The 26,771-nt window shown below is 39.7% G+C and overlaps 1 protein-coding gene across 5 annotated transcripts in view; it reads left to right on the top strand.

Moving 5' to 3' along the window:
• Nucleotides 1-26,771, top strand: part of LOC134626395 (zinc finger protein 609-like) — a 77,476-nt gene that overhangs the window by 23,968 nt on the left and 26,737 nt on the right. For 3 of the 5 annotated variants that reach the window (XM_063472201.1, XM_063472183.1, XM_063472193.1), the window contains exon 2: nucleotides 1,590-2,476. In XM_063472201.1, the coding sequence (XP_063328271.1) occupies nucleotides 1,718-2,476 (759 nt within the window). In that variant the 5' untranslated portion in view covers nucleotides 1,590-1,717. Of the gene's footprint in view, nucleotides 1-1,589; nucleotides 2,477-11,964; nucleotides 12,039-26,771 lie in introns of those variants that run through there. The other 2 variants (XM_063472211.1, XM_063472221.1) reach the window with 2 other exon arrangements.

Below are 26,771 nucleotides of genomic sequence, written 5' to 3'. Positions count from 1 at the left end.
CAAAACAATTGCAGTTGTTGTAGTTTGCATCTCAGCGACACATTTACATTTCTGAGAAGGTTAGGTCCAAGCCAATTTGACTGGCAGATAATTAGATGTAGCTGAAGCATAATTTTACTATGAAATGTAGCAGAAAATGAAAGCTAATCATTTTGTAGACCCACCTGACCGTAAATAGTTGTAGCAATAAGCATCATTTTTAAAGGAGCACTTTAAGCAGGAATAGATGTTTGGGACATAAGCATGAAATTCAGCATTGTATTATAATGATTATAATATTTGACTTCCTCTGAGGATATATTTTTATGTGATACAATACTAAGATATTTTTAATAGCCTATAATATGTAAACACAATCTGTATGAACTCATCATTATTTGCTTCTATTATAAGCATTGTTTTATTTCGGTTATTTTACGCATATCTCAATTCATTACATTAGTATTACTACATAGCTTCAACTTCATGCTGACCTTAAGTGGTGTTTCTGCACCTTATTTTTAGTCACTATTGTTAATCACCATTTTCATATAAATGTAGTCATACATTACCCCTATATACCTGTTGCTAATACTAAGCTAATGGCAAGTTATTACTTTAGTGTCAAAATACAACTACCTAACTGTAAAACTGTGTGAAGCTGTGCTGTGCATTGGTTAATTACACGGAGACATCATGGTACTTTACAATAAAGCTCCTAGCAGACTTTCAGTGTTTCTTATAGTAAATAATAACCTCTTTTTACAGTCGCCCACTCACAACAAGCACGCTAACAGCTTGATTTTCACATTGAGCTCACATCTTTTTTTCTGAAACTCCAGAGGAAAAAACAAGAACAAAAAACTTGTATCTTTATACAAAAAGATTTATATAACTATCTTACCTTTTTCAAACCCAGATTTGAGTTCTGTTTTGAGAACATTTTTTTAAACATTCTTTTCTGACCATTGTGATCTGCAGTATGTCCACAAATGGATACAGCTAAGATCTGTTCAAGAATGTCATATTTATTTGCCCAAAGATATAAAAAAGTGATGACCTTTAGGCTACATTGTGTAAGCAAATACAACAAACTGGTGTTCTCCTGAGACGTACACTGGTTCATTCATGCTTTTAAGCTCCTCTGTTAGTTCAAGATTACCATTGTACTATTGAGTTGAAAAGGCACGGCTCCATAAACCATGCGGGGGAGTGTGAGGCCAGCTACTTCTTATTTATCAGCAGTGGCACTATCAGCAGTGGCTTGTGAAAAGAGAGCCAGTCATTCAGAACAGTGGGGCCACCTTGGCTGTCAAAGCAGGATTTAGGCTACATTTCCCATGGTTGCCATGACGACTGTGGGAAGTGATTATGAAGAGAGGGTTTCGAGCAGCGCTGTCACACCAGTGGGTATTACCATAGTGGTTTGCACGGTGATCATCAGAGAATTACTGGCTCATGATCAAACGATTATTTTTTTTTTTTTTTTTGTATCCACTGAAATGCTGTGTTCATGTATATAATACTATAGCACAGAGTTATAGTGCTGTTATTTTTGTGTCTGAAATATGAGATTAATGTATGTGTTTTCTTGCTTCTGTTTTTTCTAGGATAAAATGTGGTTAAATGGGACAGGAACAAGTAGACCGTGAGGATTCTCTAACCCTTGCCCCTGTGTCCCAACCGTCTAAGAGGGTGTCGGACCTCACTGAGGCAATCCTGGGCCGTTGGCACTAAAATGTCCCTAAGTGGTGGCACTGCAGGCGGGAAAGGTGTGGACTCTAATGCGGTGGACACTTACGACAGCGGGGATGAGTGGGATATCGGTGTTGGAAATCTGATTATTGACCTTGACGCTGACTTAGAGAAGGACAAACTTGAGATGTCTGGCACCAAGGACGGTATGGCGGCACCACCAAGTGCAGTTGCGGCATTGCCTGACAACATCAGGTTTGTTAGTCCAGTGTCTGGCTCTCAAGGCAAGGAAAGCAAATCCAAATACAAGCGCAGTAAGAACTCTAAAGACAATAATAACAAAGCTTCAGCTGGAGATGGGGGTAAAAAAGAAACTACAGGGCGGACTCAAGGGGAGCCAACAGGCACAGCAGCAAGTGCAGCAGCTGCTGGCAACAATTCCACCTCTGGGAAGAACATGGAAAAAGTGGGAAAAGCCTCCAGAGGTGTTCTCGGCGGTAAAAAAGAGAAAGACGGGGCTAGTGGGAAAAGCAAGAAGGACAAAACAGATGGCGCCCCTGTCGTTGCAATAGGTGTCACAGAGAAGGACGTTGTCTCTCAAGCCCAGGTTGCTTTGGGAAATAGTCGTAACGCATCCTTTGAGAACACGCAATCAGCAGACTTGGCAGACGCCAATCAAATGGGGAATATTGCACTTGAACCTGTTGGGATAGTACCAGCACTGACTACAAAAACTGAACCAGAGGAGGTGGAGAATGGTAATGGAGAATGCAAGACGTTAAAGAAGGTAAAAAATGAAAAGGTACGTTTTCCTTTATTTTTGGTTTTAACTTTGCATGTATCTGTTTGACATCACTGGATTGGGTTATATTTGTCCTTGTGAAAAGAATTTTTTAATTTCTCGTTTTAGCGAGATGTACCTTTGACATTAAATAAGTTGTTTTTATTCATTAGTCTCCTAGAAAAAGCAAACATATTGGCATACATGGTTTTTTATCCTAACTAAAGCCTGCTAAATTTGACAACATTTTCTATTTATATCGAAATGTGTGTTGGCAAGAAGAATGCTCGCCTTGTTTATAAGGTGAAAAGTATCTTTGAAACAGCACTGGCTTTATTTATCATAGAGAAATAAAAGCAACAGTGCTTAATACTGTAGACTTGTGGAAATTGTGCTCGTAATGGCCTGTTGCTTTCTGCAGGCTTGGAAATGTACATTCCCCAAAGCAGTCTGACATGTGATGCAGAAGAAAAGACCAACTGCTGATTTCTCTTTTATTACCATGCGATGAGAAAGGGTACCCTTGATGTATAAGATGCTGAGTCCATCTACAGGAAATGGCCCACACAGCAGTGTTTTTTTTCCTGTTCTTGACAGCAGGTTTGATAATTGCCTGCTTATTTTAAATGATTATTCCATGTTAAAAATAAATGCCAACAAGCCTCAGTTGAAATCAAAGGTATTATGTGCTTCACATGAGCCAGTAAAGTACCAGTGGCTGACTAAAATGTAATGCACACTGTCATGCAAAACCATAACATAATCCCTATGAAGTGAAGTAAATGTCAAATTTTCTTCGTCTTCTTCTTTTTTTTTTTATTATTTGCACAATTTCAACGCTGACATTGTCATACAGGAACAATATAAAGATCCGTGTAGCTATTCACCCACACTTATCTTGTTCACTCATAGAGTTGATCTATCACTGTCTCTATTGTATGCCTCATAGCAGCCTTTTCATGCTCCTGCAGTATAAAAGACAGCAGAGCAGGGAGGTGCTGAGGACTGTTTTTGTCTGTCATCGTGTTCCATTCTTAATCCCACAAGCCCCAGCAATGCCTGGTGGAGCAGTGTGTGGGGGAGGGAGCTGGTGCAAAGCACGCCTTCATCGTTTTTCCTGCTGCTCTGAAAGTGGCATGGGGGATGGGCTGTGAGGAAGCCTGTTTGATTCCTTAAATCCAGGACACCCAGACATGAGCACAAGCTGTAGAGCTGTCGAGTGCCGCGAAAGGAAATTTCAATGTGAAATTTGTAATTGCGATGTATTTCGAATGAAAAGGTTTCGTGAGGGAGAACCGCGTGAATTGGTTCACTGCGCTGAATAAAGGAGAGGGGTCACAACTGCTTTTAAATATCGAGCTTGATGAAATGTATCGTTGAAAGTGTGATGGTGGAGGAAAGAAAGGGATGTGATTGCGTTGCTGCATTCATCAGTTTTGGCTTGAAGAGCAGTTTCATTTGGTGTCCAATGTTAATGTTAATGGATGTGTTTAAAAAAAACAACAAAACACACACACACATCAAAAGTGCATTTACCTCAAAGAATAAAACCAAACAAAAGCTGCTTTCAGCCCTGCTCTTCAGCCCTGAGCTTTTCTAGGACTTAACCGATAGAGACACAAATGTGTGACGCCGCCTGACTGGAAATTAGCCAGCCTTTAACCTGCTAGCTCTCTTAATACAAAGTCGTTTTGGATTGATGTGTGAATAGCACAGCTAATATAATAACTGTAAAATAACCATTAGTGATTACTAGTACAAACACATTTGAAGTAGGCTAAAACCTGCTGTTTGTTACGTTAAAGTAAGGACCACTTCAGGGAATATCTTTTCTCTTTTTAAATATTTTTTTAAATGTAATTATTTTATTGATTTCCTTTTGTTAAATAGCTAAAGTTTGCACTCACTGGCCACCTCATTAGGGACAGCATCTGTTCTAATGCCTGATTTACAGCTTTGCGTTAAATGTACATGTCGCTATGATGCAGACCTCGACAGTTGCGATAGGTCTGTTTGGCAGTATAAATGTTGCCATGGGCGGCAAGATGGTGCAATGATTAGCAGTGTCCCGTGCAGCAAGGAAGTTCCTGATTTCTGCAGAGCTTGCATGTTCTATTCAATTCAGTTTTATTTATACAGCGCCAAATCACAACAACAGTCGCCTCAAGGTGCTTTATATTGTATGGTAGACCCTACAATAATACATACAGTAAAAACCCCAACAATCATGTGACCCCCTATGAGCAAACACTTTGGCGACAGTGGGAAGGAAAAACTCCCTTTTAACAGGAAGAAACCTCCGGCAGAACCAGTCTCAGGGAGGGGCGGGGCCATCTGCCGCAACCAGTTGGGGTGAGAGAAGGAAGACAGGATAAAAGACATGCTGTGGAAGAAAGCCAGTGAATAATAACAGGTATGATTCAATGCAGAGAGGTCTAAAAACAGAGGTCTTGCTGTACCTACATGGATTTCCTTTGGGCAGTCTACCTAAAGTTCAAAGGCATTCATGACCGTATATGCGAGATAAATAAAGTGCTTAAAATATAAAGAAGAAAGCTGTGTATAAATGTATAATTAAATTGTAGTCTAAAGCACTTTGAGTGGTAAGATTAGAAAAGTGCTAGATAAATGCTAGTGCATTCCTTTCCATTGTATGTGGTGTAAACACCACAAGTATTGATTAGCACTAGGAGATCAAGCTTGAACATTATATTGTGCATTAGTTTTTATTCTGTTAGTGTAGACAATTATGGTTTTCTCATTTTCATGGCTCATAATCAATCCTTATGTAGACTTAGAGTTGGTTTTGAAATCTTTTCTCCTTACTGGCTTTCAGTAAACGTAACTGTTGATCAAGATTTTTAATGTGTTTAGCTGTGCCTGAAATTTTGCTTGTATGAATCTTATAGGCAGTCAAGAAACAAGAAAACGAAAAGCGTATAAGTGCCAGTACCTCAGAGATGTGTGGTTGGTGTGCAGTAACTTTTGTGTTGGTGGTACCTGTGAAAAAGTATCCATGCTGATGCCAGAATGCCAAATACCCCAGCAACCATTGCCCAGAGCGTTGCAACGCTTGTGCTGGTTTTTCTTCTTCTCATAGCGCATCCTGCTCCATTTTCTTTTCCACGTAATTGAAACGCATGGTACAGGTCATCTACACAAAATACAGTCTTGTTTGATGCTCTGTGTAAAATGTATTTAAGAGGAATCCTGCACGCGAATGTAAGTAAAAAAGGTTTACCACAGCATAGAAACCATTTGTAACACCCAGGAACTGAAAGACCTGATTAGACTTGACCTTTGCCACAAAATGACTTGTAATAGCCCAGGATCCGAAGCGTACATCCTCTGTCAAATATGGTGAATAACGTATTATAGCATGGGCAAATATAGCAGCTAATGGAAACTAATAGGACGGCACTTAACTGTACAGATGGATAATGACCTGAAACATAACAGCCAACGCAACCTGAGAGCTTCTTTGGCAGAGAAACTGAATGATGTTAAATGGCTGCTCCAGTCTCCAGACCTCAGCCCAGATAAGCATGGTTTTCACTAACTGAAGACTAAACCAAAGGCAGGAAGTTGCAGAAACAAGCAGCGAGCGAAGCTGGATTCTGTAAATGTCTGGCAAAACGTTTTTTGGCAGTCACTGAGAAGTATTAAAAACAGTGCTTAGATTTATAATCACATTGGTTTGTCCATAATTCCATAAATCACATCTTGATTGCTTCATTTCAAATCCACTGTGGTGTTGCACAGAGGCAAAATTGGAAATAGTGTCAACTGTCCAAATACTTACAGACTTGAGTGCATTTTGGACACCGCTTTTGTTTTTTCATCGTACACAAGCCAATTTCACCAGCTTTCAGCGTCCACTGACGACATTTGTTTTACTGCCTGTGAAATTGATACTAAATCTGATGGGGGGGAAAAATATGTGAAAAACGACCACTGAACTGACTCACAACTCCCCTTAGTCATCACAAGTACTTGCTTATCCGTCTTCTGCACACTGTTATTTAATGCCTTGCCTTTTTACCCAGTCACATCCAGAAGCTTTACAGGGTAATATGGAATTTGTATCAAAGTCTGAATGCTTTTTGTATATAAATGCTATGCTTGAATGTGTATATTATGTAGAGTTTAACCATAGAGCAGATTCTTAGGAAGCAAATTTGGATATTTGTCAGCCTTGTTACAGCTTGTCTGAAAGATCTAGTTTAAAAGATCTTGTATGGCTTATCCAAGCATTAATCAGTATCTGTCTCACTAGTAATCTTGTTCTCCATGGCAGAGGTGTAATAGCTTGGCTTCACTGCCTATGTCCTAAGTTAAAGGTCCCCAAAGCTTTCTCTTTGTCTACTTCCTTTGTACAAGCGCTAACTACCTCTGAGTGTGTCTCACTCTCCCACCTCTCATTATACAAACCTAGAGGAGTGAGGCATTCGTCAGCTTCCTCGATGTGCCACCGGCCTTGATAAATGGAGCAGCTCTCATGGAAAATTACATAGGCAATGCTACTTTGAAAAGTGGGCAGAAAAGGGAAAGACTGCACTTGAATGAAAGAGCCCTGAATACAGCTCTGCATTCCTGTTGATGTCCAGCTCGGTGAGTTCAGGGATATCATGAGAAGAAAGGCAGAGTTCTTTCTCTTTGCCTGTGCCTGATGGACTGTTGCTCTTGTGTTACGACTCATTCCTTTTGAGTAGTGCCAGGGATTTTAAAGGCTGTGGAACAGAAGGAGGACTGTGACTTATTTTGAGAAGGGGTACGAATTACACCAACAGGCTCATTGCAAAAAGAGCCTGTTAACTTACCCGTTAATGTTCTGGTAAAGCCAATTGTGTATGTATGAGGAGAATTAATCCTTTGTTAACAGAATAATTCCCTTTTCTGTCCTGTGAAAAAGTTCAACTGAGCATCGTGCTGTTCTTTATTTTCCCCCTTTTTTCAGAAACGTTTTCACGTGCAGGACTGTGAATGCTGCAGGAGCTTTAAATACTTCGATTTACAGTGTGGTTACGTGACAGATCTTGTGAACTAATTATTACCTTGCACTGCTCAGCTGACTAATCTGTCTCAACTTAAGCTGTTTTCACACATGAACTGCAGAGAATGTTGGGAGAATTGGGTCAGGGCATTGTCCACAGTCTTTGCTAGCATGTAGCATATAATAGGAGATGGTCTGCTTTATTTGTGCACTTATTACTGGAAATACTGTTTAGTTTAGGCAAGGGAGTTGCTTGTTTAAAGCCGGAGGAGACAGGACACCCACCCACCCACTGTGAATTTACCAGACAATTACCTGCGACATTCTCACTCGGGTGCTCTAAGACATCACAGACTTTGAACTAGGGAAGTGGCAGGTTAAAGATGGTTTAATTTCTACATTGACTGCATGATCTCAGTTGGGTAGTGTCTCAAGAAGTTGATGGGTTCAGTCTATGTTTGTAAAGCAGTTACAGTAAAAAAAAAAAAAAAAAAAAAGCAGCTAGCCAGAAACTTGGCATATCTCAACATAGCGTGCAATTTCATCTTAAAAAATATGAGGAAACTGAATGGGGGACGGGCAGAGGCAGACCTAAAAAAAAAAAACATTATCTGCTGCAGATGAAGAGTGTCTGAAAGTCATGTCCATAAGAAAAGGGGGAAAAAAATCCAGAATAAGTTCAAATTGCCATTTATATAGGGAGGAGGTCAGGAGAGGCGTACAGCAGTATCTCCAGCCATCTGTCATGGTTTCAGCCAGTGGTCTTGAGTGATCATGTCAAAGCTGATGGAATAGTGCCAGATTTTGATCTACCATGTGGAAAGAATCTAATAAGCAACAGCTTCATTTATCAGCATGACAGTGATCTAAAACATACTGCCAGTGCAGTTAAAAAGACCCATTTCCATTAGTACCTGCTTGGATTGACTTGCCACAACTCGCCACCACTTGACTCGGATCGAATGGTTTTCCATTACAATTGAATACCACCAAATTGTTTTTTGTATCCATTTCCCTCTTTGCCGGATTTCAAAAATGGCGGTTTTGCTCAGAGAGTGACGCCACTGACCAGCCAATCGGTGGCATGCAGTCTAACAACATCACATTTTAGTACCTGTATCGTATCGCTTGGAACCCCGGCCGAGCAGGTACTATTTTAGCACCTGGTACCAGGTACTGTCACCTAATGAGAAACCCTGAATTCCGTGGTGAACCGTGCTCAGTCGATCCAAGTAGGTACTAGTGAAAAAGGGGCTAAAGTATAGATGGAAAAACATTACTGAAGCAGTGTGAGAACAGAACAAAAAGGCAGCCAACATCCAAAGAAGAGCTCTCAATGTCCTTCAAGAAGCCTGGAGAACTGTTCCTGAAGACTACTTAAAGAAATTACAAAAAAGCTGAATAAGAGAGTTCAGCCTGTATTGATAAATAAAGGTGGCCATGCCAAGTACTGACTATCAAACACTACATATTTCTTTATATTTCTTAGCAAAATATAAAGAAATGACTCTGTTTAATCATCGGCCTTAACCGTGCCTTTGTTCTCAGTAAAATGATAGGTCATGTTTTTCCTCATCTATTTGAGTGATATATAAAATGTATGCTTTGAAAAAAATAATCAAATTCACATTCAGACTCTGTAGTCACAACTGGTTTTACATCCAGCACAATCATATGAATAATGTTGGAGTCTACAGAAACTTTCACAGTATGTCGTAGTATGGAGCAGCTTTAGTTCATTGTGCTGTGATTCCTGCTCACTCTCTTTGTCTGTCTCAAGCATGCAGCCTCAGGGAGTCCCTTGCTACAACAGGAAGAAACCATTTGACCATTAATTGTTTTCTGTGTGTGCCATTAGCTGCGGCCTTCATTGTCACATGTAATGCTTTGAGCTTGTTGGCAAAACAAAGCACAAGACTGCCTAAAAAAATCAAGGAAGTACATAATGAACTTGTAGAAGTTTTAAGCTAGAATGATTTTTTTTTTTCAATTGTAAAAATAAATCTGTGGGGCTTTCATAGTTTCACATCCATGTCCCGGGGAAATTCCTTTTTGCTGCAGACTATGATGAATACCAGGCATACCACACATGTTCAAGGCTTACTGTATACTATCCTTTGCTGACATACCAGTGAAAATTAAAAACCTAGTATATCTCAGAATGGCTAGTGCAGTCACAGCAATGCAAAAAACTACAGCAAAACACACGTAATGTGTTTTATGATGTGTAGGCATTCAATATTTTAACCTTTAAACACTGCAACAGGATTTTAAATGTATATTTACTTTTACACCTAACAGCTAGTATTTTACTGTTTCCTTTAGCATACTTATGAGATTAGCAGACTAGAGCAGTTGTTAGTAGATACTGAGGACGGATACTAAGATGAAAATAAATTTCCATCTCAAGCTGCCACAAAACTTCCACACAGCTTCCAAGATTGTTGGCTCACTCTTGTCATTTGATACGAACCCAAAAACCTGCCAAACTGAAGCAATTTCAATCTTTTTTAGCGTCCAAATTGTTTGCACTTGTGGTATTTTTTTTTTTCTTCTTCTGCTGAAAAGTCTTCATCTTTCCAAATCACTTCAAGTGTCTTACATGATGTACATTGGACCTCAGTGTAATATGATTTATGTTGGAGTGATTTTTTAAATATATTACACTGTTTTGTTTTGTTTTTTTAAGTGTTATCTCAAAAACCTCCTTGCAGTAGTTTCATTATCGTATTTTCATCACAATGAGCATCTGTAGGGCCTGTCTGAGCGGATATAGTTTTACTTCTGCTATGCATCACTGAGTCTGAACATTGCTATATGTGTTGCTCATCATCTGTAACCCAAGAAGACTGCATTAGAGAATTGTCACTGCGCAAGCCAGCATGCATAAACGATTCTTCCACACCAGACCACTGATTCACATATTTAGCTAGGAGAAGAATGCTGTAGCCCACAAAGTTTATAGTCATGTTACACAGGAAATCCTTGTCGAGAGGGACCGCAGACTTTCTGTTTGGAAATATTTGATACTGGAAAGTCTTTTCCAATTCACAAAAACAGTCTGTGTTCACCTTGACCTTAGTGAGTGTTGAGTTTGATTTGTGTCCCATCTGTCTGCTTACTGAACGCTGTTGGGATTTGTTGTCAATTTTGATATTCAGGATGGGGAAAGATTGACTTTACCGTAAGCGCAATCAGGAGTAAAGGAAACTTTGAAAGAATCGTGGTTGTTCTTTGTAGATCAGATTCTTTAAAGTGAGCCACACCGGCACGTTTTCATCAGGTTTTTTCGGGTTCTGTTTCTGTCTGCAAAGTGCTCTGTTTGGATCATTTGGATCATTTTTATGGTCATGTTGAACCAGGAGATTTATAGATACCTGTCCCAAAGGAATTATGGTAAGGTATACAAGTGCAGGGAGCAGTGGATAGTCTGGATAGACCAAAATGTACTTTCTGTACATTTCTGACCTGGAGATTGTTACAGTGTGTGCAGGCTAAAAGAGCTTTAGTTTGGGTAAATGTATCATCATCAGGTTAATTTGGAAAAAAAAAGGTTCTGTTTGTTTGTTTTTTATTTTGTTTGTTTAAAAAGAGAACTATTTCTTTCTGACACAGTGCAGCACAACCTTAAAAACTTCATTAAGAATTAATGTGAATGTTTGCCACAGGGAGATGAAACATGTGAGGGGTACTTCTGCAAAAAGCAATCACAGATGTGTCAAACAAAGCCCCTATCACGCTTTGTCTCTTCTTTCCCTGTCTTTCTCTTCCCTAAGCTTTCTAAGAGGTGTGTGGTGCTGTGTCTGGATCAGCTTGCTGTGAGGGAAGCGTGTGTGTGTGTGCGTATGTATGTATGTGTGTGTGTGTTGGGGGAGGGGGGGATGGGTAGCTAAGGCTTGTACAACTAATTCAGCTCATGAAAGACTTATGCAGCAAGAGCAGCTGTCTTCCATTGTCGGCCTGCAAATTTCCAGCGTGCCTCATTTCGCCTCTCAATGCGTGAGTAGCAAGAGAGAGCCCAGGAGGGGAGAACAGAGAGGAAACAAACCAAAATAAGAATGGGGGGGAAAAACACAAGCAGGCAAAGAGGAGGCAAAAAGTTTCATTGCACCGACTCGATGTATACTCAGTTCTGGGTTTCTCTATTAAAATGTCGAGGGGTGAGCTGTGGTGCCATGGTCTAATAATAAACCATGAACCTATTCAGACCCAAGCGTGCAGTATGTAGACAGATAAAAAAAGGGCTCTGCTGTGGTGAAGAGGGCATATGAGGGGTAAGAGGAGGAGGCGTTGGTGGTGGTGGGGTTGAAGAACTGCCTGAGATTAGCAGAGGGGGGAGGGAGGGCTGAACGGTGTTATGAATGGATAGAGTCTTTAACTCCACAGCTCACTGAATACTTTGTCACAGGCTGCTGCGGCTGTATGTGGAATGAGAGGAGCTGGCTGAGAGTTCTCGGATTCCTGAATCCTTGAGGCATGTGGTCTGATTAGCAGAACAAAACCCACACAGTGGGGAGGAGCAGACGTGGCTCCCCCACCACCGCCGCCCCATCTTCCCTCGACAGGAATTTTCTCCCAATGAGGAAAAAGGTGGCTCGCAAGTTTGTACCGACTCGCTATGTTTGTGGAAGAGTTTGCAGACCGTGTTTGGGGATTTCTCATTTGTTTCAGAAGGCTTTGTTTCTCCGCAGCCTCTACTGTTTTGACCACGTGAAAAGAATTTTCACCTTCAAGTCATTGTTCTATTGTCGTCCGCCCCTCGTATTTGGTGAAGCTCGTTAAAATGATTATCAATAGCGAAACAGGTTTGACCATGAAGCACATTTGATGAGAAAGTAGTACAGGAGATTAGCTGCTTGTGGAACGTTTTTAGTGTGACAAAGAGGAAGTTAACAGCAAGGCAATGTTTGAACAGGAGTGTTTATAGAGAGGATTACTTGCTTCTTGCCACCCCCCTCCCCCTCCCGTTTACTCTCTTAAAGGGATTGTTTGCAGGCAGTTTGTTAAACGAAACGAGTGTAGGGGGTTCACGTTTTCTGCTGTGAAATTCTTCACCACATTGCATCATCCCCTTGTTGCCATGTCTCAGAAGTTCAAATTGCCCATACAACCGTTAACTTTTCACTTAACCACTTTTTCCGAAAGCAAGACGTTTAATAGCACATTGTGGTTACACATGAGATCTAGAAAAATCTAACGTTTATGAGGGTTTATCGATTTTTATATAGACTCTAACCGCTATAGGATTTATAAGACAGATACTGATATTTAGTGATTTTAAAAGTTCAGTGTATTGGCTAACACACGAAATATAAACATGTTTCCCTGACATTTTATATATATCTAGTAATTTATGAGTCCTTACTAAGATAACATGACAGTGAGGTTTAAAAGTAATATTGTTTTATTGTCACAACAAGTTGCAGATGACCTATTTTACACTCTGCGTGGATCAGCTTGTTGTTGCAACATAAATACTCAGAAAGTGCTTGAAAGACAGTCATAAATGCTATTATCAATAGATTGGCAGATGCATAATATTGGCTGTTATATGAGCCCTGGCAAGATATTAGTCGGGTTCTAGTTGAGATGAATTAAGTATGCAGCGATCCATTTGAATAGACTGATGTTGCTGTGTTTTAAAATCATCACAATATGATGCCTCGTTCCCCTTCTTTTCGGGTTATCTTCTCCTGTTAGACTACTTAAACCAACAGCCAGCTGTTACAGAGTAGCTAGCACAGTCAGGAAGATACTCGACCCAGAAAGTAGTGTAATTTCTTCCCATATTAAAAGCGATTTGGAAAGAAGAGACAGTCTGAATTTATTTATTTTTACATATTAAAGCTTGCTACTGTTTAGACAAGTCAGACTCATAACACAGCTCTCCATACTGACTGTGTAATTATCTGTATTGTGATTATCTGTAATTGTCCTAAAAATACCACTCGACTGGTTGAATAACCTTTTGGGAAAACAAGTATGCACAATTGGTATGGCATGCTTGTACTGTTTAAGTTTTGGGGTGCAGTTTCTTCAGAGTCTTATTTAGCGACGCAGAAGTATTCTCAGTTATTTCTGTCAGTAAACTCCGTAAAGCCATTAATACAATTTGTTCATAAAGCGTTATTGTCTCAAACTCTGTTTCTGTCCAGCTCTGGTCAGAATAAGCCATTTTTTTTATTGCACTGACACAAGACACACGCCATTGGACTAAATGTTTATGTTCTGGGTGTGTAAGATATTTATGTCGTTATAGTCTCTCCTCTTAGTGTCAACTCTGGTTGCGCTCACGTAGGCTTGTCATTTTACATTCTGTTATAAACCCTCGCAGAGGTAGACAAGTGAGCAAATACACATAATGGCTAATCCATTTTCCTATCTGTCAGAAGATGTTGTTTGGGGGCGTTGGGTTGTTTTCTCACTGAGGAGTTTCTCCCGGTTTATCCGTCTCCTTACATTTTGCTGGATGTCAAAAGGCTATCTGCCCAAAATAGAGCAGCAGTTGACATTTCAGCATGAGAAATCGGAGAAGCCAGTCAGATCGTGTGCTTGCCCTCCTCTGTGCTCCGTCGTGCCTGAGAGCCAAACGGAGAGGTCAGCCTCGAGAGCAAAGCTTTTATACGAGCCTTTCTCTAATCCAGTGACTGTCATGCCCATTTTAAGCATAATTGAATATGGTCTGTTTAAAATAACAGCTTCTTGTATATCAGTATAGAAGTCTTTTGATTTCATCTGCGAGAAGTATACTTTGGAGGTTTGGTGAGTTGTGCGTGCGAGTGTGTGTGCGTGCGTGCATGCTTCCAAGCTTGGAAGTGCAGATCTGAGATGAAAGGATTTTCTTTCCCATTCTAATCCACACAGACAGCTAGGCCCTTGTGATTATTCCCGCCCCCTTCTCTACACTCATCTCTTTGAATACTGGGCCTTTCTAATTCACCCTAAAAAGGGTTTCAAAAGGGGATTATACTGCTGATAGAAATTAAAGGGAGAACACGTCCGTCCTTTAGGACCAATGTCAAACATTTAGGGGTTAACAGATTCCTTGCGCCATACATATTGAAATGATTTTGGAACTGGTTTATATTTAGCATTGTTTTAAAATACTAAACTAATGATGTAATGTTTCAGTATTACTAGTGGTTACTAGCTGTTAGTGAAAAATTCCCAGAATCTGGAAATACATGTACTTGTCTTCATAGGTGTAGAAGACTCAGTTATACGGAGAAATAAGACTGTCAGTATAGTTGAGTCAGGAGGAGTCGTTGTGTTCTAGCAAATTTGAAGAGTATATTTTTGTTCAGCAACAAAAGGAGTACAATGTCAGTGTTGAACACATGAAGATTTAAATATGAGGTAAAGTATCTTGTGGCTCACTGACCTGGGTCTCACGCCAACAACTTAATCTATGTCACCTCTAAAGCTCTTAAATCCTCGCCCTGGCCTAATGCTCTTTAAGAGAGAGGCATAAACAAACAAACTATATGTGCATTAATTGTGCAAACACGGCTGGGTTGTACTGTTCTCCTGCCCTAACTGTAGTCTTGCTTTGCTGCCAAGTCCATCCAACCTTGATGACATGTAACTATTTGAGTTTGGCATCAAATTGTCAGTCACTGTTTGTGTGACATTTTAAATTTATGTAGCTGGCAGAAGCTCTTTGACAAGGGCCAGAGGAAGGGGCAAGGCCATTAAAATAACACTATATAGTATATATATTTTTTTAAAAGTTCTAATAAAGTTGTAACCATTTAAAGGCAGCTGTAGGTTACAGGTGACTCAGTACATGTTCACCTCAGGGAATATTTAGTGTTATACAAGAGTTATAGTGACAAAGTCTGGCTTTACTGCATGGGGGACTATTTAAAAGAATTTATAGACTGAAGTTTAAATAAATATTACATTTGGCACTTTGTACCTTTTTAATATTTTCTGCAAGTTTACTCTTGCATTCACATTCTTTCTCCAGAAAATGAAGTCTTCTCAATTTTGTGCACCTGCATTCCAGACTTCGGCAACCTTTGTCTTATAAATTACTTGAATGTCCATGATTTACTATATTAAAAACCTTAAATGCCATCAGTGATAAATGTAGGTTGTCCTCTGGTTATGCCTCTCTCCAAAGACTGGCTGTGTGCCAGTGGCTTTTATAGTCTCCAGTGTATGATGGTTTGATTTTCTCATGCTGTTTCCTTTCCTTAAACAAGAGTACCACATGCATCAAAGTCACCCCTGCCACAGCAGAGTCCTCTTATGAATGCTGATACGCTCACTAGAGACTGCATCAGTGTCCTTGAATACAGAAGAATTGCATTATCTTTTGTAGGAAGAGAAAGGGTCCCCTGTCAAAACGTTGTTCATCCTATCTTGCCGTGCTCTTCTCCCGTCCTTATTCCACATCTGTTTGGTTAGCAGTCTGTTTCATTCATATAATATATTTATACTTGAGTCACAGGTAAGACTGTGATACTGGTGGCGCGGTACGTGTGGAAATAATTAACCAACCATAAACAATGAACTTTTAGGAATCTTACCATTGGCTGATACACAGGAAAGCCTTATTCTTCCCGGGGTCAGCACACTCATTTATACAGAAAGGCATTTTATTGTCCCCAAAACACAAAAAAGGAATGTGTGTGGACAAGGAGGAAACAAGAACCACCTGGAAAAAACGCAGTCGGACGCAAGGGAAAACATGCAGCCTCCACAACTGCCCTGCATGCTCGAAACCCTTATTTGTTTTGCTGGAAACCGTGGCGGTTCCACCATGTAACAACAAATGTAATGTCATCAGGCAAAACACAACTTTAATCTGGTGCAACCATTTTTCAGCAATGAAATGCTGTGTCATTTGGCAGTTAATCAGATATGTGCACATGCAGACTACTAAACTGTACTTCTTACACAACTGAGCTGCATGATGAAATGTTGCATCGTTGGGATTCACTGAATACTTGATAGATCAAGTCACATTGTATTTCCTGCAAACAGCTTCCTTTTAGATTAGTGTTTCATCACCATTTTGAGGAGGAAACATAGACTTTGCTTGTCACTTGAAAACAGGTCACAGTAAAGATGTGTTGTTCATTTGTAGATCTCACAAGATCCCATATTAATAGGGATCTGAATGCAATCGAGCCATCGCTTTTCCACTATACCAGTTTCAATGCGTTCTGGGAAGCCATGTTTATAGCATCTTACAACATATATAAGCTTCTTTTGACGTATTTGTGCTGTGGCACAGTGCTCTCAACTACCATGCTCCTTTTTGTGTTTTTTCTAAGGGGATTTGGTGAGCACATTGGCAAACCATTGCAAATTTCATACATCTTAAGTATTTCTGTTTACCTGGTGAATACAAGAACAGCAACCTCTTTCTTTTTGGTCTGTTTTTTGGTCTCTACCAAATCCTGTGGGAAATGTCTGGCTCCTTAGCTGCTAAATGCTCCACTATATCCACCAGCTGCTTTCTACCTGTAGCTTTCTGTCTTCTGTTTGATGCTGAACAGCTACTGTACAGTAAGTTTTTAAAACTGAAAACACCAGCCTGCTGGGGGGAAAAACAGTCTTATGACAGCTTTGTTAATGAGCTGCAAGTTATTAGAAAGCTAATCAAGCTACAGATTTAGGCGATGATCCATCTGTGTGGGTGATCCTTTTTTATAATTAATGTTGTTTTCAGTGTCAGTTGTTTCACTTCTAATAAAACAATGATTAAATGTAAAATCTCTTTATACATGGGGTATTTTTTGACCTCATCTGTAGTCCTCCTTGTTGCATATTAGGATGCCATAAATCAAGCCAGAAAGACATTTAGCTGGTTTCTCCATTTATCTTATGGTGCTTTATTGAGACACAGAGTTCGTGAGCCATTCAGGGCTTCTTGTGTTAAAAATGTATTATTATTCTACTCCATATTTTTCCATGGCACCAAATGGACAGCTGTCTAAATAAGCACAATTTGTACGACAGTTAAACAATTCTAAGTGCATTTCTTCTACACTGCACAATCTTAAAAGGTCCTTAAAAGGTTTAAGTTTGTTGGTGTGGTAGCAAGAAAAGAGAATGTGTGATCGGATCAATAAAGGTAAAGTTAATATGGAAATGAGCTTCTGATTGTTGTGGAGGCTGGGGAGTTGTATAGTCCTTGACTCGCACATTCAATTATGTTTTGTAAATGGGGCATCTCTGTCCATCTGGAAGTCTAATTACATTCAGTCCTGTCCATTAGCCTCATGTATCCTTGAAGAGTGAGAGATTTTGATGTTAAATCCAGTTATTTTTGTTGTCTTTCACAATTAATGTTGTTCTTTTTTTTAGTAGCTAAAAAATATTTTTGTGAAAGTCCTGGGAGTTTGTTTTGTGCTGAATGTGGCTTTTAATATATCCAAAAATATAATGCCTGAATTGAGTGACTGTACAAGCTGTGCATGACCATTAGACTACATGAGCTGGAGTGTTTCATGGTCTAATTTAGATGAATTCCAAATCTGTTACCTCAGTGTATCCATGTCATTTTGCAGACCAGTGTATATACAGTGTATTAGTTCTACAGTTGTTGGCTGCAGAGTTTTACTGTTCTTTGATGAGGTCCAAAGTAAGCATGGAAAAACCATCAGTGACTCGTCAGTGGAGGTTTTTTTGAAGAATTTTAAATATGTACTTTTGTTTAATTATTAATTTCGATCTCATCTCTCTGGTGTTGACCATGAAATATTAAGCATCAAAGATTCAAACTACATTAGAAATACTTGAAAAGCTTATAAAGGCCAAATATAGCATAAAAAATAGCACTTTGCCTGGTGTCCTTTGGCTGACATATGTAGGAAAAAGTAAAGTTTTCTGATTTTTATTAAATTACTCATTTAGATTAGAACCCAAACCCTTTTCCGACACAGGGTGCATCACATCCCAGACTTTATCTATTAAGTTCAGCTTTAGTCAGAATTAACTGGAGAGTGGTGCCTTCTTTATCTTTAGAATATCCTTGCAGTTCTTCAAAACAATCATCTTCTAGTAAGTTGAGCAACTTGTAAAGAGACGTGCGCAGCCGTATCTTAGCCATGCTTCATGCAGTTCAGACTACATGTTGAAAGTGATGCATAAATCTGTATGTAAAGTTACCGTAGCAACTTTTCCAGAAAAGTGACAAGGGTGGTTATTTGTAGGTTGAAGCCAACGCGTTCAGGTGCTACCAGATTAACAGGAAGGAACGTACACAGATACATGGAGTACATAAGTCACACTGTGTTAAAAGGTATTTAACTCACGCCTCCGCCTCTTAAGACTGTCAGTATGAGAGCAAGTCCTCAGGATAAATAAAGATGGAGGTATCATCTGTGTTTATGGACAGCAGCTGCAGACAGGGCGGAGGGAGGGTGGAGGGGAGGACTACAATGATTGCACTGACTGTTTATTTTTATCAGGGCATTAGCAGATTAGGCACTCAAACTAACAAGGTCATCAAACTCTGATGGCTGAGAGTAGCAGACCTCTGCTAAGCGGCTGGCCGAGAGGGGAGATTTGGTGCGATATAGTGGGTTTCACTTTACTCGTGCTCTCTGGCCATCACCAGGGACTGACTTTATTAGTGCTTTTAATGATCTGAAGGGCACAGAGATATAATTTGTTTAGAGATTCCCTACAAGCAACCGCAGTGCAAAAGCTTTACTGTATTGTGCTGACACATTGCCACATGTTGTTAAGTGTCTTAGAAACATGGAGGTCAGTCTGCTTTTGTTGTAATGTTATAGGGCATCTACTGAGTAGCTTTAAACCTTTTCACACAGCTTTCTGAATGATTTGCTAAAGAAGATTTCATTTGGTGTTTAATTCCTGAAAAGGTTTCTCACTTAACTCTCTTGATAATACCAAAGGCTTTTCCAAACGATAAATATCAAAACAACTCACATACGTGCTGTGATAATAAACAGTCAGGGTAACCTCCCCTGCTATGCCCTTCCACTCGCCTGCATTTTCAGCAATTTCCCCCTCTCCCCAGTGCCGAAATGTTGTGTGATGCGAGCTATAACAGTCATTGTCCCTAAGGTGTATTAAGGTGCAGAAGTCTATAGGGTTCTGAGGCTGTGGTGCAGGAACTATTGGCACTCGGTTACAGTGCACATCATCGTCCATTAAGATAGACATGGTTCAATGGGGCAGCAAGCAGTAGAGGTCAATCAGAGTAGCAAGCCCTTCTTAAAGTAGCAGCACGAGTGCAGTTTGAGCACTCTTTGCCGAGCAGAGCACAAAACACTCCTTCTGGTGTACAGATTCTTTCTACTCCTACAGTATGCCCTTGACCTTTACACCTTTATTATCTACTTTTTTAGCTGAGCTCTCTATCCCAAAGGTGTATTAAGGCACTGTATTTTTTTTTTTTAGATAGCCAATGGATTTTAGGAGCCTGTTGATAAGCTCCCAAAGGTTCTCTACTGACTGCTGTGTAGCTACCTTGAGTATTTGTGTAGAATATTGCAAAATTCAACCTAATGTATCACCTCGTATTGTAACTTTCTTTATGACAGGTCTGCGGTGTACCAAGTGTAATCTTCAATTGTTTTTGTTTGTCAGTCTAAGTAGCACAAGATAATGGAAAGCAATTTAGCATATCCCCTATTGTTTTTCTTCTCTCTTTTTATAACTGTAAAGTGTAGTTATTGATGTGTGGCTTAGGATTGTCTTTCTAGTGTTTGGAGAAGGCACCACCCACAGCAAAGCATCAACACAAGGGAAACAGAGACTAACAGAACATCTATAAATAGTTTGAGGTTAGGGGCTCTGGGGAAATCTCACAGCCTGAATAACAACTTGTTTTCCTTGTATAATATGTGGAACCAGTAGTATGCCTTTTGCTACTTAGCTGGATTGTATGTCTAGGAGCATTTATTTTTGCTCAGCCTAATGCATGCTGCATTTGAGCATTTGAAAGCAGGATAGTAAGTACCCAAAGCTAGAGTTTTGGTCACAGCTTTCAACATTGTGCTGAGTTGTAAACATTATATTACAAGTACACTGCACAGGTTGCTAGCTTCTCTTTCTTTTTTTCTTTTTTTTCCCCTTTCTGGGCTGATCTCACAAGCTTGTGTTTGGCCAAAGGCTGACTCATTGGTATTTGGGTGGGAATCTCGGTGGCTGAGCTGTTGATGACAGCCTCTCAGTTTGTTGTCAGGTTTCCCTTTGCTGTGAGATAAGATTTATGACTATGGAGAGGGTTGGTGAGAGAGAAATCCTCGTAGGCTCAGCTTAGCTTATCTGGATTTCTGCTCCCAGCACAGCTTCTCTCGCTGTCGGGCGCAAGTGAGTGACCTTGACAAGAATGTGGCTTATTTTTGTAATAGATACTGTTGTTGTCAATTGACCTATGGTCAGAATGAGGGGGATGGGAAAAGAGAAAAAGGAAAAAGAGATGATAGTTTTAATCTGCCCACATATTTACAGTGTTGGAACAGAAATGAATAGCAGTAGAGTTACTCATTTAATCAACTGTTAACAGAAACGGGAAATAACAGGTGGATCAAAGAATAAAACGGTTGTTGGAATCCATGCTGGCACAGTATGCGGCACTACAGAGAGCTTAAAACAACTTCCATTTACTAGGATAGCCTAATATCACATATCACTTATTTGCCTCAAGGAGCTTTCCACTTTGTAGAGGATACAACACCCTTCATATTTAATATCCTCAATAAGTTGAGTTATTAAGTGTTGCTCATAATCTAGCCACAAATGACTGATGTAGAAACCACAAATGATCTTATAAAACACCCAGCCTAACAAAGAGAATAGTTCTTTGGAGATTTTTGTTGTATAGTGGACAATAGTTGCATTATACCCGGCCATAGGCATTCAAAACATTTGGCTGTAGTAAACATAAAGGGATATTCAGGTTGCCCTGCCTCTACATGAGGGCTTTCATTCCTCATACCCAACAACTCGCCCCACTTATGCACATAACCCAACCCCCACCCCATCCTCTAACAAACAATACCAGACCTAGGCTCAATGCAGCTAGCTGAACCAGAGAAGAGACGAAGGAATTAGGTTGACAAGGTCAAGCTGAACCAAGACAAGAGGATGTTAGCCATTCAATCAACTAAGCATCTGGCCCGCCTGAGAAATCTCTGAACTAAATGGGTACAAATGATTCCCCCACAGGGATGTAACAGTTCAGACAAAAAGATTGTGTCCTCATTACAGTGCAGTTGAACAATCGTTAGATCCTTGAAAGGTGGCTCCTCATTTTAATTTCCGCTTGTTATCCTAAGTTGTTGTCCAAAGCATGACCCAAGGCTTTAATGTAGACTCGACATATTTAGACCACATGATCAACAGATCAGTTATTTTATTATATATGTTATATTTATTATATTTTTATATTTTCTGCCTGTTTAGACAATCAGATGTTTAATAAGCTGGTTAGTTTAAGGGTGGACTGACCTAGCTGCATTTGGCTAGTAAACATAATATGGGCTTCAAGATTGTACAAGCTTTTACTAAAGAAGTAAGGAGCCACAACCCTGTGGTTTTATTCGGCAACTGTGCTTTGCAACTTAGCTCGTTAAATTCTGACTTGGCCAGAATGTACCCCGCCTCTTAACCAATAGCAGCCGGGCCTGCAAACCTGAATTGGATAAATGGTTAAGATGATGGACTAATGAATGAGTTAAACTCTCAAATGACTTTGCTAGTAAAACTAAACAATAAAAAAACAACACCACTGGTATGGTGGCAAATGATGAAATGTAAAATGTTAAACTCATATTTTGCTAACAAGTCACAGACTGAAATGTTAAGATGGTTGCTGAGTAGCCTACTAACATTAGAGTTACATGACTTACGTGTAAGTATTTAATGCTGGCCATTGCAAACACTTTAGCCTATGGAACGAAGGTGATTTTGCAACAGTGGCAGTGCCAGCCAAGCTCAAACAAAATAATAGCATGCAATTCAGGATAATGTAAGAAGGATAATACTTTGGATGTTGTTAGTGTGAACTTGAGTCATAAAACAAATTTAGACGTCACTCTTTTAGAATTTTTGCTTAATTGGAAGAATTTCCTCTTTTAGTACTTAAGTATCAGTTCTTGTGACATTCATGTTCACATTTTGCTACAATACATGTTTCTTTTTTCTTCAAATGTAATCCTGATTTTGCCTTCGTGGTGCGATCACAGTGTTAAATGGATAAGAGTCTTTCCTCTGTGTGACTTTGCTTTTCTGAACAAATTAGGCCACTGCTTCATAAGTGAGCAAATTGGTAAGCTCTACTTATCCTGGCTCAGTCCTCTACCCTGCGGTCCCTATGTGCCTTCTGTCTTTTTATATCACTTTTACTTCCCGTCATGTAGCTGGTAGCAGTGGGAGCAGTCTCCTGACTAATGTATGTTGTCCTTTCATCAGTGAGTGCAGATGTCTCCACAGGTAAGCCTCTCATGCTCTCACGAGAGGTTTCTCTCTGACAAAGCTTTGCATGCCTTTTTGTTTCAGTATAATCAAAGGCCTTGGTAAAATAGTAGCTCTGATTTGCAGCATACAGCTATAATTTGTCACACTGAAAAGATGTTAAATTTGATTACCACTGAAATTTACACAAATGCGAAAGCATTACATGTCGTTCTAATAGCTGAGCTGTATTTCACAGCTGTGGACAAGGGCTTTGAGATGAAAGTCGACTCAGTGCTGCATATGAAGCTGTTGCCTTTAAAGACATTTTTCATGTTTATGACTCGTCTTTAACAGTTCCCAAATGTGGAAGCGTTGCATCATAAAAAACGAGCTGTAATATTAAGTGTTAAATCTGGGCTTGCTTGGATCGGACCTCGAATCACATTTTCTTGGAGATGTTTACAAATAAAATGTTTTGAAAAAGGAGTCGGTTTTCTTTTTTAGGCTTCTAAGGTGAAAACGAATGAAGTCCAGCTTCATTCCTCTAGTGTGCCGTATATTTAAAAAAATGATGTCACTTCTGTGCAAGGTGCAGGGCTGTAATGTTAAGGAGTCATATGGCAAATGGCATCTTTGTCAGACAATAACTGTTTAGACTGCGTTCCTGGCTCACTCATTATAGCGCCAAAGAGCTTGTAGGTCACGGGTGACCGACTTCATCGCAGCTTTGTTTCCTCTCTGTATTATTTATGTGTGGTTAGTCTTTCCTGAAAGCGCAATTAGCAGCTAAAACTGAGAAGAGTTGCCTAGAAACTGAGTGGCTTTTGCCAGCTGGTGGTCTACAATAGATGTCAGGTGTTCCTGTTTGTGTTTTCTCTCTCAGTTTCTGCGATTCATCTGAGCTTCAAAGAGAATGACAGTGTGGTTTTAGAAAAGGAATTAGTCCAGTGTGCAGTGTTTGAAAACAATTGGATAGGCCTTCGAGACTTGAAAGGGAATCCAGTCATTTTATGTCTCTTTTTTTTTTTTTTTTGGTATGTGTGTCCCCTGGCTGTTTTTGAACAATTTAGTAATCTAATTAGATGAGGCTTGAGCATTTGTTTTCAATTGTGGCTTAATGCTGATAGCCATGTTACTTCAATGATCTCAGTAAAGCAACTCGCTCTCTAAAAGCCGCCCAGCGACGGTATGCTGATCATTAGACTTCGTATTCCCGTCGTCTCGATTGGTTAGAATTTAAATGCTGCTGTTCTTAAATTCATTATGTGGATTCGACAATGCTGCGCAGATTACATGTCCCAGTGGAGGAGCGTAATCTCGACTGGCCTTCGACCTCAGTAACTCACCAAAGATGTTGACAGGCTTTGCCCCTGGAGTCAAAAAGAATTACATAGTTGAAGCCGGCTCACTTAACTTCGCCAAGCTGAGAAGTCAGCAAAGACTCCTTTTTTTTACTTAATGGTTCCTTGTCAGAAAGAATTACATTTTCTTCTTTCAAGACAGATTTTTTTTCTCCCTTTCTTTTGATGTCGAAAATGATGTTTTATTTCTCCTGCTTTAGTAGGCTGGAATTTCTTGGGGGTTATATACATCAGTCTCGACACTGTTGGTGGCTTTAGGTCTCAACGTATTCACCAACAGCATTTGTAACTATGCACAGGTTATCTCGCTTACTACTTTCCACTTTCAGAGAATAATTCAAGTTTCTAAAATGATACCCCAGCAATGATGCTATCATGATACACCAGTTCTTCAAAACTCAATATGTTGCTAGGATACATCATGATATCTGCTGGAAGTGAAGAAGAGGGGGGGGAGTCCCAAAAGGCAAAAAGAAGGTCTTGTGTATTTAGTCTGTGCTTCGAGATGTCAGCGTTTGTGTATTATCATTATTCTCAATTTTAATAACGTGTCATTTAAATTAATTAGCTCTCTGCTCTTCTCTGCTCTCCCCCGCTGTCTGTGTGGTTCGCCAATTTCCCACTCCAGGTCAGTTAACTTAATTTGACTTTGCCCTCATTCATTTGATAAAAATATCACTACAAAGAGTCATAAAGTGGTGATTCTGATTGGTAAAGTTGAGGAGGTGGGCTGCGGGGGTCCCTTGACCATTAATAAAATAATGAGATTTGTCACCAGTGTACCAATCAGGTATCACAAGAGGAGGTGATGCTGTGTATTACCATATCAATATTTTTCTCCCGCCTTCACTTTTCGCACAGCGGTCTCCTTGGGTTGGTGTAACCCAGGCCAGCTGGCATAAACAAAATTGCAGCAGTGCGGCTTTCACTTCTTCTGAAGCACTGCTGCTAATGTTAGGACAGAGAATGAGAGACACTAGGGAGTTTGTTTCCCTCTTCCAGCATGAACAGAAAGTAATATCTACTTCACTAAGTCATGGTTAAGCTAGCTGACATACTATCTACTGTAATATACTGAACATAAGTGAATTTTTCCTAAATAACTACAGTACGTGGTAATAAAATTGACCACTTCCTTTTTTAAAAACTTTTAAATTCTACTAATGATTTCAGGTTGCTGATTTGTGTAAAAACAGTTAATTACTAACAAGATATGTCAGCTGACTGTATGTTTACTGCTTATTTCTAAGAATTATGTAATACATTTAAAAAAAAAATCATCTACATTTCTGTCTTGATAGTTAAATGTTAATCAACCTCCCACTAACACAATCTGCTTGCATTTCTTTCCTCTTTCTTTTGTTGTGTGCAGTACCTACTCATAAAGCTCTGTTTGTTTTAGGGTTTTTTGTTTTGTTTTTTTAAAGAGGGATACGATAACCCACTCCTGCCATCAGTCCACATGATTCAGTATTCACAATCTCGCCTGACCCTACTTCTAACAAGGGTTACGCTGCTTGTGTTTTCTCGCAGACACTTAGGAAGAAAAATCACCAACAAAGTAAATTCTGTGATTTAGCTGTCAAGCACATTGAACTGTTGTTGCACACATGATTCTCTGTGACCTGCTTGTACAAGTGGGACAGTAATGGCAAAAAACATTAACAGATGGTTTTGTTTGTAAAAAGAGACATTTGTCTAAGAATAAGAATAACTTTATTTATCCCGAGGGAAATTCTTTTGTCGTGTACATGCTCAAAGCAGCAGGAGAGACAGAGGAACAGATAAATAAGATATATAATATATACAATAAGAATAGTAGTATACAGTAATATACAGTAGTAGGATAGTGCAAGTACATGGTATCAAAGGTATCTAGGCTTATATTGATTGAGTATATTGACAATTAGCTAAAGTGTATGCATTTGAAGATGTCTTTTTTTATACACAACAGCCTGCAATCTGTAAAATCCTTCCTACGTCTTCTCCCAGCTGACTGTATTTCATATTTAGCTTGGTCCGCCGTTACGATCTGCTGCCATTTATTCATTCCCGTGTGCATCAGCAGTGTCTGTGACCCTCATTTTAGCAAACTGCCTAACAGAATGGGGGAAAAAAAGCATGTTAATGACAGCAGCTGCAACATGACAGCTTTATTGACCTTTTAAAGGAAATGTTAAAAGAGAAAGTTACCCATCGGCCCGCATCTCCCACCGGAGCTGATCAGATCCTTTCTCACTGGTTGCTGTCAGTGATCATAAGTTAAAATGAAAATACAGGCTGTCCTTGTAGCAACTTTAACGTTACTGTCACTGGGGCATTTTAAAGGATCTCACAGTCGGGGGTTGTAGCTGTTTTACTTGCACTCAAGTGTCTACAGTTATCATAGTCAACTGTGTGTGTGCCTCATCACCGATTATAGCCAAGACAACTTAGTCACTATAATACTGCAGTATAATCCTTTTAATAATCGCCGCCCAAGCTCAGTGCTCAGTTTTTTTAATCCCAACTCTAATAAACAAGTTAAAGCTGAAGTTAAATGTGTCCAGTTAAAAGTGCAGCAAGCATCCATCTG

Source organism: Pelmatolapia mariae, linkage group LG1 (genome assembly GCF_036321145.2).
Source record: "Pelmatolapia mariae isolate MD_Pm_ZW linkage group LG1, Pm_UMD_F_2, whole genome shotgun sequence".
In the NCBI taxonomy this organism is placed as follows: domain Eukaryota; kingdom Metazoa; phylum Chordata; class Actinopteri; order Cichliformes; family Cichlidae; genus Pelmatolapia; species Pelmatolapia mariae.
This window is presented reverse-complemented; position numbering and strand designations above follow the sequence as displayed.